At 33.0% G+C, this 12999-nt stretch overlaps 2 protein-coding genes across 4 annotated transcripts; one reads left to right on the top strand and one right to left on the bottom strand.

Moving 5' to 3' along the window:
- The first annotated feature begins 2451 nt into the window (after nt 1–2451).
- LOC25486227 (malonyl-CoA decarboxylase, mitochondrial) lies at nt 2452–10385 on the top strand. 3 transcript variants are annotated; one of them, XM_024776489.2, is made up of 16 exons: nt 2452–2717; nt 2835–2929; nt 3073–3163; nt 3874–4000; nt 4107–4287; nt 4635–4779; nt 4867–4957; nt 6403–6461; nt 6538–6615; nt 7121–7204; nt 7759–7937; nt 8646–8786; nt 8930–9002; nt 9271–9356; nt 9692–9776; nt 9958–10385. In XM_024776489.2, exons 1-16 carry the CDS (start codon nt 2637–2639, stop codon nt 9973–9975), a joined length of 1614 nt encoding a protein of 537 aa, XP_024632257.1. In that variant the 5' UTR covers nt 2452–2636; the 3' UTR covers nt 9976–10385. The 3 variants fall into 3 exon arrangements, with proteins under 3 accessions (XP_024632257.1, XP_013462894.2, XP_013462895.2); XM_013607440.3 differs by having other exon boundaries at nt 2453–2717; nt 2838–2929; XM_013607441.3 differs by having other exon boundaries at nt 2455–2717; nt 8658–8786.
- Nucleotides 10386–10540: 155 nt separating this feature from the next.
- LOC25486226 (chaperonin-like RBCX protein 1, chloroplastic) lies at nt 10541–12319 on the bottom strand. The gene is made up of 6 exons (XM_013607438.3): nt 12051–12319; nt 11846–11940; nt 11448–11565; nt 11289–11305; nt 11136–11198; nt 10541–11019 (listed from the first exon to the last, which is right to left on the bottom strand). The coding sequence occupies exons 1-6, from the start codon at nt 12202–12204 to the stop codon at nt 10945–10947; spliced, it is 522 nt and encodes a 173-aa protein (XP_013462892.1). The 5' UTR covers nt 12205–12319; the 3' UTR covers nt 10541–10944.
- Between the last annotated feature and the right edge of the window lie 680 nt (nt 12320–12999).

Genomic DNA, 12999 nt, shown 5'->3' with positions numbered 1-12999 from the left:
CTCAACCGGCCTCTTCAAAACTTATCAGAAACATGCTTCAACTTTCCCATTGTGAGGCATGATTCACTTGCAGAAGTAGATACAAAAGCAAATATCTAAATAAAATGAAATTAAAGATGCAATAAAATGAATTGTAAATTAACCGGAGACATAAATTAATATATGATAAATTTGGAATAGGGTCCGAGTAGGCGTTGGAACCGGAGAACGTGATGCATTGCCAATACATGTGTTTTTCTTATTAGGAAATGATGGCTTTATTTGTGACGATTGACTATCGGAAAATTGAGAATCAACATGTTCCCACAATGATGAGATTCGACTAGTCGAAGCCTTTTTTTGGTGTAAATCTCCCTCTTTTTTCAGTCCCATTGGTTTGTACCTTTCTTGGAGGTGGAGTCAACATTGTCTTTTCTAGAAATTTTAACTGACGCATAACATCCTTGATGTATAGTTTCATTTTTTAAGAGAATTGTTTTTAGACGTTTCTGAATACCATTCCACGACAAAAAACCATCTTCACCTTATTCTTGAGTGATATGTAACCTTTAGTGATGGTATATCTCATCCAATCGAACAAGCCTCTTGTCATGGATTCGCATAGTAAGAATACATGCAAAGGGAGACCCATACGATGTTCTGACCACACAACCATTATTATTCCTATCGATGCAGTTATCTTGGAGTTTTTTTCTTCCTCAAAAATAAAACTCAACCCAACTCTAGAAATAGTACCCTCTGACTCATAATACAAAAAGTTGCCTTTATATCTGTGTTGTAAGACAATACAACTCATACCAAAAGTTGCTTGTCTCTCGGTCAACTAGCCCTCCAACATTTTTGTGTATCACCTTCCAACATGTTGCCAAATCTTCCACACTATTACTTTAATATTTCTTCAACTTTCAATAAGCAAATTCAACTCTGTTAATGGTTTTGTTGCCAAACAATTTAAATGAGTTAAAAAATGCATCATATGTCTGTTGACGTCGGATGACTGTAGAAACCTTCTAGCAATCCTTCTCCAATGATTTGAGATCAAAATTTTTTTGCATAAAAAATTTGAACTTTGGGGTTTTTGGATGGAAGAGCGAAAAAGTTGGTGAATGAAGAGCGAGGTGGAAGTCTGTTTGCCTTATATTGGAAAGTTGTAAGAAATGACAATTTATTGTCGTTGAAATCACCTAACTAACGACAATTAACTTCCGTTGGGAGTGAGCAGAAGTTAACTATCGTTGGGGATACTTATGTATTTTTAAGGTATAAAGAGAAATTCTTGAAGTGAAAAGAGCAAAATTCATCTAAAATACTACATTTGATATCAAATAGTTGCTCTTTTGGCTCCCCATCAAATGCATACATCGTTGTAAAGATAACTCATAAACTACATTTTTTTAATGTTATTTTCACTCAATTTTTTTTTTTTTTTTTTTATGTTTTTAAAAGCATTGACAAATAACTGGTGAAAAATGTTTTTCATGATAAAGAGCATATACAAAGACCATAAGAGCAATCCATCTTTAAATATTAATGATAATTGAACAACTATTTAATGACAACTTTTGTGATAATTTTTTTTCTTCTTCTTATTGGTCAAAAATAATAGAAAAAAAATAAAAAGATAAAATAAAAACATTATATAAAGGGATGGCAATAGGACCCAAACCTTATGGGCACCTGCAAAAAATACTCGCTACGGGTAGGGGAAAACCCCGCTTTCATGGACCCGAGTTTGGGTATGGATAATTACCCGTAAATTTGAATGGGTATGGGCATGGGTATGGGCACTGTACTACCTAGCCCTGCAACCCGCATATATGTATTTATATAATATGATAAATAATTTATTTATTTTTTGTGTACAATTAACTAATTAATATATTTAACTATTTAAGCATAATCCTAAAACAGCTTAATGCAACTTAATAAAAACTTTAGTAACAATTTATTATGACTTTAACATGCAACTGTAACTTTTTAACGTATAATTGATGTAAAGTATCTATTTTTTCTTTTTTTTTTTAGGGATATTTTGAATGTTTTTTTATTTGGCTAAATACTACTATGATTTATACTATTTTTGAAGGATGATTTATACTATTTTATTAGTTGATTTGAAATTTTGCGGATCATAATTTTATTTCAATTGTGGTGTTTTTTATTGTCTTTTCATGGTTATAGTGCGGATAATGACTGCAGGTATAGACACTTAAGTACCCATATGATATGGGAAGGACACTAACGTTGTTGCCCACGAGGGTACGAGCTCAGGTACAGATATTTTTTAGAAACGCGGGTACGGAGATGTGTACTATAATACCCAGCCATTACCCATTGCCATTTGTCTAAAATTGTACAAATATCATTTACTCATTCTTAATCATCCCAAACAAGTTTTGGTCTGTCGGAAGGTAGTTTGACCTGTGGTAAATAAACAAGTGTTTGGGAAAGATTACAAGCAACATTGAGAAAAACGTGGAAACGAAAATAAGTAAAGTTTCCTTCCAAATAATGATACAACAAACGATCCTCACTAAACGAAAAGGAAGCATAGTGGTTCAATTATACCGAACACTGATTTCGATTTCTCACACACATACACACGCACGCTCTCTCTTTCCCATATATATAAGAAAATGAACAAGAAAGCTTTATCAATTTTGTTGCGCGCCAGAATGAACAAGCCTAACCTTTCTCTCTCTCCTCTTCCTTTAACTGTATGCATTCTCTCTCTTCAAATTCAATTTCATCTATTTTCTTTCTTCATAGATTTCAATTTTGTTTTTGAAATTTGAATTTGATTTTTAGTTTATTCAATTGTGATGAATGCATAGCAGAACGCAGCTAGTAAAATGCATCAGCAGAATTCACAGAAATCACCAGAAGAAGGAAATTCAGCTTCGAATAATCACTCCGGCAACTCCGAGAGGTGGTTACTACTTTTTGTTATTTTGAATTATCATTTTCAAATGCTTTGAAATTGGAATTTTCATGATTATGATTTATGATAATTTTTTCTTGTTGCTAAATATGCTTTTAATTTGTTTATTTGTTGACTTGAATTATTTACAGTGAGTTTAAGCGTGTTCATGCATCAATGCAGTCTGCGATTTCACTGAATAAAACAGAAGTTCTAGATGATGTGCTTAATAACTTCTCTGAGGTACTCTGATTTAAATTTTTTTCCCGCGACAAATTTCTTATTTGATTCTGTTATTATTGTTGGTTATTTCATTTACTTAATGCAACGGATTTAGGTAATTTGAATGGAAAATAAAACTGAATTCTGATCCATGATCATCAAAAGTACCTTTTTTTTGCTGTTTACGACTCTGTTTCACAAAAAATAGTGGAAAGCTGCTAAGCTAGCTTACATCGGATAAACTTATAGCAGATAGTTGATAAGCTAACTAATTGAATTTGTAGTTTTGGTAAAATCTGCATTTGAATTAGCTTATAAATATGAAATGACATAAAAATGATATGTTTAATTAATATTTATTTTTTCAATTAAGATAACAAACAGGGGTAGATTGAGAGAAAAAATGATATGTTATAAGCTACTTGAAGCAGTTTATAAAAAAACGCCATAAGCTAGTGAGAAAAAATTATCACCAAACAGGTCTATTTTGGTCATATGAGCTTATAGGCTAAAAATTATCTGCTATAATCTCGCAATTTTGTTTTGCCAAACAGATTCTATATACAAGTTTACTTTAGAGTTAACCAATTAAGCTAACATCATTATAAGTTATAACTGTCTACTGCAGCTATCAATTGCTTACTGTTAACTAATTTTTTAACAATCTAACAGTAGCCATAAGTGTATGTATGAGAAATATGATCCTAACACATAAGCTGGTAATAATGTAGGGTTATTTTACACTGTCTCATGAGAATCGTCGCAAGTTGCTCCTTGTCCTTGCTAGAGACTATGATCTCAATAGATCACAAGTTCGCGAACTAATAAAGCAGTACCTTGGACTTGAACTTCCAGATGGTAAGTGATTTGTACGAGTGTGAACGTGCATGGGTGTGTGCATGTGTAACTCTTTGCACTATTAATTTCAAAATTGTGTTGTGAGAGAACTGTTTGGGTTTGGCAGACAAAGCTCAAGTGAGTGGATCCAAAGAAGAAGGCTTGTTTTCTTCATTCTATCGCATTGAGTGGAATTTGAGGCACGCCATTCAGCCAGTTTATGAAGTTCTCTTTGATCGTCTCAACACTCATCCTGGAGGTTTGAGATTCTTATCCATTCTTCGAGCAAATATCCTGGATATTCTTGCGTAAGTTAATGGCTGATGCTCCATATGTTTTGTTTGAAAAGTTATTACGTCTCGCAAGTAAGTTATCTTACAATGATAGCTTCAGAAAATAAGAGATCTCAGTTAATTGTTGCTACTTCAAAATTTAGTGGATTATTTGTTTGAGAATACAGATGCTGATTATCGTACAGACTTCTGCACAAGTCTTTTTTGCTACGAGGACCTTCAAAATAAAGTGTAAAACGTATAAATTTAAGTGCTCACAGTTGATGAAATTCCTAGAGAAAGATAAAAGAAAGAGAAGACAAGGGTTCTACTTTGCTTTTCTGGAATTTTGAATATGATGATTTGACTTTTCCATTACGCAGAGAGGAGAATATTGCTTCTTTGAGAGCATTGGATTCTTATTTAAAAGAAAAACTTAGCACGTGGCTCAGTCCTGCTGCCTTAGAGCTACACCAAATTACATGGGATGATCCTGCTTCCCTGCTGGAGAAAATTGTTGCTTACGAAGTACTCTTCTCCTTTTCATATCTTGAATTTTCATATCATGTAGCTCTAGTCTTCCATTGTATGCATAATATTCAATATCTTGTGTAGGCTGTGCACCCTATAAGCAACCTTCTAGATCTTAAGAGAAGGCTGGGAATTGGCCGTCGTTGTTTTGGATATTTACATCCAGCAATTCCTGGTCAGCAGTTCTCTAACACTTTGTTACTGAACATGACTATATACTTGGCTATATCTGGTCCGTAAAATTTGTTTTTGTTTGGTTTCTCTTCAAGTTAGGTTTGTACAGCGATGCAGTTTTCGTAGATGATCTCTATTTAAAGACTTTATTTACGATGCTTGATAGCCAAAACATTTCAAATAACTATAAGCATATCTGACTGGGAACTAAAGCATTAAAGAGAAAACCAGGTAGCATTTATCGTGGAAAAGAAGGCAGATTCTCATCTTAAATAGTTTGACAAGTATGGAGAAGACCCACAGAAGCACTAATTAGGATGGTAGGCTAGATAGAGGATAGACCATTAGTTAGAGATAAAAGGAGAAAGAGGAAATTTTTTGACCACATCATTAAGAGATTTATTGGATTTTAATGGTCTATCATTAAACATGATTTATGAATCTATGACTGTACATTTTGACATTGTTTGATCTATTTAGTTGACTCATTTGGTGAGAAAATGCTTTGGTTGTCGTATGAGCTTATTTTATAATGCAATCTACAATTGTCACAGTTTTAGAGTAGTCACCTTTTAATTAACATCTTAGCGGACTCTATTTAACCTGGATTCAAGATTATTAGTCTGCACCAAGTAAGCAAGTGACAAAAATACAAATAGAACAATGGTTAGCTTTCATGGTGATTGTATTAGATGGACAATCCAATAATATTTCATTACTCATGTCCTGTAACTTGGAAAATCATGTTGGCGTTGCTGTTTTTCATCGTTTACTTTGTACATGATTCATTTGACCCAATGAATTTCAGTGGTTGCCAATATTGTCGGAATGGATCTCTCCCATGTTAGATTTTCACTCGAGAAAGTCATGAAATTTTTGTGTGGATCTCTCTTCATAGATTAGACATTAAATAGGTGGGATCCCATAAAAATGTCTGAATGCTTATGAAGAGAAAAAGGCATACTCAAAATTTTCACACGTTCCTTTCATGTGAAAATCTACTAACTTGAGAGGATCCATTCTTTTGAAGAGATAGGATAGACACAAAATTTTCACATGTCCTGGTCATGCAAAACCCTTCTAAGTTCTAACTTGGGAGGGTACATTCCCCACCACTATTGTATTTATACTTGTTCTCAAAATTTTATTTGATGGAAATATTGATAGTGATCATTGCTTAATTTGTGATTAGGAATTACGATAGTTTGTGTATCACTGAAAATATTAGAATCATATGAAATCGTCTAATTTTTTGCTATTGTTCTTGAAAATTTAATATGTATTTATTCTTTTACATATATCAATTTCAAGGATGCTGAGTGATTTTGCTTTGTCCCAAACAATTCACAGAACTTCTGTCTGATTTGTAAAAGTGTATTCTCAAAGTTTCTTAAGTGTGTTAAAGTTAAACTATTTTATGTGAACTGTTTTTATGTTTCTCCTCAGGTGAACCTTTAATTTTCATCGAAGTTGCACTAATGAAGAATGTGGCTCATACTATACAGGTTAATCATGTTTTAGCTTAACTAACACAAACCCTTTTTCAGCACCCTTTTTAATCAACATTTCTTTGTTTCACAGGAAGTTTTGTGGGATAGTCCTCCTATACCTGAAAGTGAGGCAACAAGTGCATTGTTCTACTCTATATCATCAACTCAGGTATGCTATTTGTAAATGTTGAAATATTTCTTATTTAGTATTATTTATTTTCTTGTTCAAGAATCATTATATTACTCCTAAAATAAAGGAGTTGACTTTGTATTTCTCTCCTATAAAAGGAGCCCTTTTTTCTTCATAATAATATAACAGAAAAATATCACCCATATGCTTTTCTACAGTAAAAGTAATAAAAAGTTACAAATGGTGGAAATTTTACTATATATCAAATATTTATTAATTCTATTATTTTGTCATGATGACATTAAGTAGTATCATCCCCAGTGAAAAGTACAATGGGCCTTATTCTTGGGGTTTTTAATCCTTCTCTGGAATTTATTGCTACTTTTTGCTTATTTTTCCTTTTTTCTTCTTCTTTATTCTGTTTATTCATGTATGCACCTTAGATCTGTTTGCTTTTGTGTTTATCCCTCTTCCGACTCCTCAAAGAAAAATAATGCTGGAGATAGTTTTATTCCTGATTTGCTTAATTCTGAAAATTTTGCAGCCAGGCTTAGCAGGGATCAACTTGGGAAAGTTTCTTATCAAACGTGTTGTAAAACTGGTGAAAAGAGAGATGCCACATATTTCTGTAAGTATTTTACCAATTTTGTTGAGCTCTCTGAATTTGAAGGGTGGAACCAAATGAAATTTATTGTTTCATGGAATTTGCGGACATGTAACTTTTTACTAAACATATATCTTATCTTTTTAACTCATAATTTTATTAATCTTTTCTTGGTTTTGATATGAATGGTATTGTTTACAACAGAAAGTGTGTCTTTTTTGATGGAAGTTTTTCGGAGTACGATAGGATAACTTTCTGGTTTCATTTTTTAAATTCTTGGCGTTGGACTTTTTCCTCTATCGAAAGCTGCAGCTTTATGGCATCAGTGTTCTCAAAAGAGTACTAGAAGTAAAAGGAACATATCAATTTCCAACAAGAAATTTATCTCAAAATTATATCTTGTTTCCATCATTCAGGAAGAGTAGAAACTGACCCTTGTATGTTTATTCCCAATATTTGTTCGACTTTGATATGAAAGTTCCTTGACAAAATATGTTTTTTCTGAGGATACTGCAATATCGTATATTTATTAAACTTCACCTTCTCGTATATATGATTCCGGATCAATTTGTGTGTAGACCTTTGCAACTCTCAGTCCCATCCCAGGATTCATGACGTGGCTGTTATCCAAGTTGGCATCTCAAACAGTGCTTGCTGAAGGAGACATGTCACAACCAGTGGCCGAGGGATCTGGTTCCACATTCTACGAGAACATACTTAAACCCGATGAAGAAGAAGCACTTATGAGTTTGCCTAAGTAAGCCATATATTGTTGTATCTCATGGTTTTATGTTACTATTCTTGAATATTCTTTTCCAACTCCATTGGTAAGTTATTTGGAAGTTTCAGAATACAACCTTGTAAACTGTTTTAATACATGAACTACAACAACCAAACGTTTTTCCACCATGTGGAAATATCATCATGGCCACTATGATTCCTTATCATGTTTAAGTTAAAAATTAGACAGTTGGTCTCTAAATATCTCTTAATGGTTTAAACTTTAAACCAACTATTCTCTATATTGGTTAATCCTCTTTACATAGGTTGCAATCATTCATTTCCCATTTTCTCTACAGTAATTGAGTTTCTAATCCTATTTTGTTTGTGCATCTCTTGTTCATCTTAACATTCTCATCTTTGTTCCACTTAGTTTACTTTTTTCTTTTTGCATTACATGTTTTTATATGTCTTACTTCTTTCTTTCTCCTTTAATGGTGAACACAATTGGTTCCCCTGTATACTGAAGCAAAATTAAAATTGAGCATATTATATAATGAAAAATGCCATATTCTAATTAGTAATAATCACTGTATTTTATTCTTTTATTAAGAAACATATTCTGACAGAAGCACTACTCAGATGTGCCTTGGCCATTAGTGATGACAAATAACGTTTATAGTAACTTCTATTTGCTTTAATAATTTGTCTCTGATGTCTCAACCTCTCAAGTCACAAATTTCAGTATCTGTTGCAGAGATATTGCTACTGGGAAAAACGGAATGGAAGTGATGCTCAACCTGCTTACTTCTACAACCTACAAATGGATCCATTCACCGGAAATTTCGTCAGCATTAAAATCCCCTTTGATGCGCTTATGTGCCAGGTACTGCAAAAATGTTATGAGAAATGAAACAAACAAATGTTATTAATGACTTCTTCTAATATTGTACTGTGCCAGGCGGCTGACAATACCCATAATTTATAATTTAATAATCAGAAAACTTTGGTGATACTTTTATTTTATAGATACCTTCTGAAAGAGAAGAAGAGAGGAAAAGCTTTGGATTCTGTAGCAAATTTTCACTTGCAAAATGGAGCGGTATGTCTTGTATCTATCATTGGAAATTGAATTTTGTTTGTGAAACCAACAGTTTCTATTTAGCACTTTATGCACTGTAATTTGTTTTGGCATCTTGGATGGTTTTATCACTAGGATATATTAGGGGTTATTATCTTGGCATTAGTTTCTTTCTGCATACTAAAGTGGAAGATTTTATGCTGCAAAGCTCTGTTCTATCACAAGTAACTCACAATTGTAATTTGAACAAAATGGTATGAATCACTTCTTGCTTCTCGATATGGGACAGATGGTTGAAAGAATAAATTGGATGGCTGACCTATCAGAAAAAGGCCTTTCTCAAAGTGGAGGCATCATGGTGAACTATGTATATAGGTAATCATGCTCTTGAAAATTCTGAAACTTGTTTTTGTTCTTACCTAAGTATGCTCCCCATTTTATTTTTTATGCCAATTCACTGTTGATTCTTTACATAAATCTTGTTCTTCTTGGTTTAAAATTTGTCACTCTACCCATTTTCTGGATCTGAAGTAAGGGAAGAAATCTTTCCAATTAAAGGAGTAATGACTGTACCTGTCATTTCATGCTTCTATGGTTGCTTGTATTAATAATATCCATATGGATAGCTTTGAATAAGATGAATTCAATTTCTAATTTTATTTTACTTGATCAAATTTGTTGTATATGCTGATGATAACACCTGATTTCAGTCTGGATAACATAGAAGAATATGCTCATTCATACTTCAGCAACGGTGTAATCCAAGCTTCAAGTGATCTTCATCACCATGTTGAGGTAATGGCTTCTTCTTAAAGTTAATTCGAGTTTGATATAAGATATACTTCAAGACGAGTTCTCAGATTTTGTATGTGCATGCAGTTTGAAACAATGATAGTTGACCATCGACAACCTTATTGCTATTAGCTTTGCCCTTTTTATCTCTCTCAAGTCTTAACCTCTTTGCCATTGTTTGCAGCCTCACAGTGACAAATAATCAAAATAATCTTCTGAGAGTATACCTGATGGTTTTTTATCAAAACAATGGAACAAATGCATACAAGTCTGAAATTGAAGAACCTTGTACCTCTGATTGTTGATAATTTATGTACAGCGAATACAAGGAAGCTGAATAGGTATCAAATCCAATTCGTTGGTGAAATACAATAAGAGGCAAAATCCTAAACTTCCATGTTATTATGTCACTGATGATGCTAGTCTTACACGAGGTACATAGGAAAAAAACTAGGATGAAAAGTTCATGCTTAGAAAACCTCAACCAGTACAATTGATATTGTGATGTATACTATACTGAAAACAGACCCTATCTTTTAGTGAAAAGTGTGTGACTGAAATTCAAATTTGGTTGGAGATCAATGAATGAAGTATTGGTTTTCGCAGAGGAAATTTGTCCTTGAACATCCAGGATTGCAAGTAATACTTGTTGCTTGTCTTATATCTGTTTAGTGTTTTCCCTCTGAGGGAGAATAGGTTACACTCAAATTCGTCAAATTCAAGCCTTAACAAATGCATCACTATATTTATGTCCGCTTTGCTAAAACTTGTGAAAAATGTTATATCGATTAACTCAAACTAAAGAGTTTTTCTATCATGTGCGAAATTTGCACATGTTAGAAAATTTCTAAAAGAAAGTTGAATCATAAAATTACGTTTTTTTTCTTTCTTCATAATACACTTACATGTTATTGAAGTTCACCAAGTATCTCATTAAGTCATGGAAGTCTGTTGACTGTCAATTTGTATTACATATTTGTGCAACCATTAATGGCGGAACTCGATTTTTAATCATTATAACCATGCAAACGCCAAGCTATGCAATTTATCGAGAACCATGCGAGTGAATCTTCTGCGTTCTTTCTGATTTCCATACATATCAATATGTTGCACATGCTTTTGTTCGATCAATATAAAGGGAATAAAAGGGTTTGCTTTGCTGCAGAACCATTCACTTCTCGGTTTCAGAACGACTGGTTTCCGAGACATAATCCCTCATAAGCCTTGTGTTAGAGTCAGTGACCATCTACAAGAGCACAAGGCCAGAAACAGTCACATACATGCATTACAAATGCAAGTTGAATAAATTTAGTATCAACATTCCAAACAAACATATACACAGAAAGTTAATGAATTTGAAACCTTAAAAGCTAAACGCTTCAAGTTGTCCCATTCAAAATCCTTTTGGCAGTATGCTGATCTCACCTATAATAGTACATCATATTATACTCAATAAGAACTTGCTTAATACGTGATGGAAGAAAAAAAAAACCCAACAAGTCATCATCCATTTACCTCCATTATGCGTAGGGCTATTCAAGTGTGTACATGTCAGAGCCACACATCAGTTTACAAGATTTCGTTCATTCAATTCAATCACCATATAGAACAGTTGTTGGTTAGATAATAGACAGTTAACTATTAAGGATTGGGAAGCTTGATATCTGTCCTTACCTAAGTTCTTATGTCTTGATGATTCTCTGAACATAGTGGCGCAAAACTTGTCACCATCATCTAACGGGTGTTTATCCACAAATTCCATTAGCTCAACATATGCTTCAGGATTATAGCTCTGCTCGTGGAAATAATTTTAATGAATGATAAAGAACATTATCAACTAAATTTTTTTTGGTTTAGGGAGGGATATATGAATTTATACAGTTAAAATAATATATATATATATATATATATATATATATATATATATATATATATATATATATATATATAGTGAAAGTATTGGATGGTCAGATATTAAGCCAGTTCTGAGTTAGCTGGTAGAAAAATTCAAATTAACCGTAGTTAGAAAAAGTAAAAATTTAGAGTGCAAAATCAACAAAGATGGGAGGCACCTCAAGTTGAGAAGCAACAATTTTAACTGCAGTGTAGGTGAAGAAATTATGTAGGTTTTTGGCAGCCTTTGCTTCAGGTGTTGCTTCTCCGAATCCTGCATCAAAGATAACATAACATGGTACACAATTATTGATAATAATCTATATACCATGAAATATCACAAATCACAACCTAGTAAGTACAAAATTGAAGTTGTAAACATACCAGGTACAAACATCTTGTTACATTGCAACCGTGTGGATAATTGAGAGCTCCTTCTCTTGCTAGCTGGCCAAAAAGGATAGTTTTTATTGGTGCTTGGTATAGTAGGGTAGACATAAGGAAGCTGAGAAAGTGTTAGAGCTGAAGAGGATTCCATAGTTAACAAACAGAAATAGTATTTGTGTAGTGAAATTAAAAAAAGACTATTAATTTCGGGAGGAACAAATTAAGGTGTGATATATTATATGGTAGAAAATAGAATGATGATGGGTTATGGTCTGGTCTCCACATATTGGAAATAAATATCTATCCATGTAGACAAATATCTTTGAGCTTATGTGGAAAAAGTTGGGACTTACTTTTTTTTTTTTTTGGTACAAGAGAGGGAAAATAATCAAGTTGGGACTTACTATTCTAAAGTATCTACCACTCCCCGTGACCATAATCAAATAGACTGACTAATCCGTAGAAATTCTCATTGGAGGCATGTACGTACTTGATTGATGAATGTAAATCCCTTTAAATGCTTGCATTGATCCAACAGAAGCAGGGAATTATTGAATTTGCGTGTGGGTGACATATGGATGGATTGAATAAGTTTTGACTTGGATTATAATAGATGAATTAGAATATGTATCATATACACACATAAAATTTATAGTAATTTTGAATGACTTAAAAGTGTGATAATAACGAAGGCTGAGATGAAAAAGAGGATGCGCTACACTCTAATAAAAGAAAGATATTTTTAGTAATTTTCTCTATATTGAATGGGCTGTGGTCCATCTGCCGCTGGCCTTTTATGGACCACCAGAGCTAAATGGACTAGAGCCTTCATGGACCGTATTTGGATGTCACTTTGAGCCTTCATGGACCAGTGCTTTTCAATATTTTTATATTAGAATTAGAAATTAGAATATAATTAAACCATTTAACTAAATGGATCAATTAT

This window comes from Medicago truncatula, chromosome 2 (assembly GCF_003473485.1).
Source record: "Medicago truncatula cultivar Jemalong A17 chromosome 2, MtrunA17r5.0-ANR, whole genome shotgun sequence".
NCBI lineage: Eukaryota > Viridiplantae > Streptophyta > Magnoliopsida > Fabales > Fabaceae > Medicago > Medicago truncatula.
The sequence above is the reverse complement of the archived record's forward strand: the minus strand, read 5'-3'. Positions and strand labels throughout refer to the sequence as shown.

Bases quoted from the DNA above. Each gene is read 5' to 3' on its own strand.
- LOC25486227 (XM_024776489.2), top strand. From the start codon at position 2,637: ATGAACAAGAAAGCTTTATCAATTTTGTTGCGCGCCAGAATGAACAAG. The intron at 4,958-6,402 runs GTCAGCAGTTCT...GTTTCTCCTCAG, and splicing joins TTTACATCCAGCAATTCCTG to GTGAACCTTTAATTTTCATC. The intron at 6,616-7,120 runs GTATGCTATTTG...AAAATTTTGCAG, and splicing joins ACTCTATATCATCAACTCAG to CCAGGCTTAGCAGGGATCAA.
- LOC25486226 (XM_013607438.3), bottom strand. From the start codon at position 12,204: ATGGAATCCTCTTCAGCTCTAACACTTTCTCAGCTTCCTTATGTCTAC. The intron at 11,941-12,050 runs GTATGTTTACAA...TCTTTGATGCAG, and splicing joins TAACAAGATGTTTGTACCTG to GATTCGGAGAAGCAACACCT. The intron at 11,020-11,135 runs GTTTCAAATTCA...GTGCTCTTGTAG, and splicing joins TGAAGCGTTTAGCTTTTAAG to ATGGTCACTGACTCTAACAC.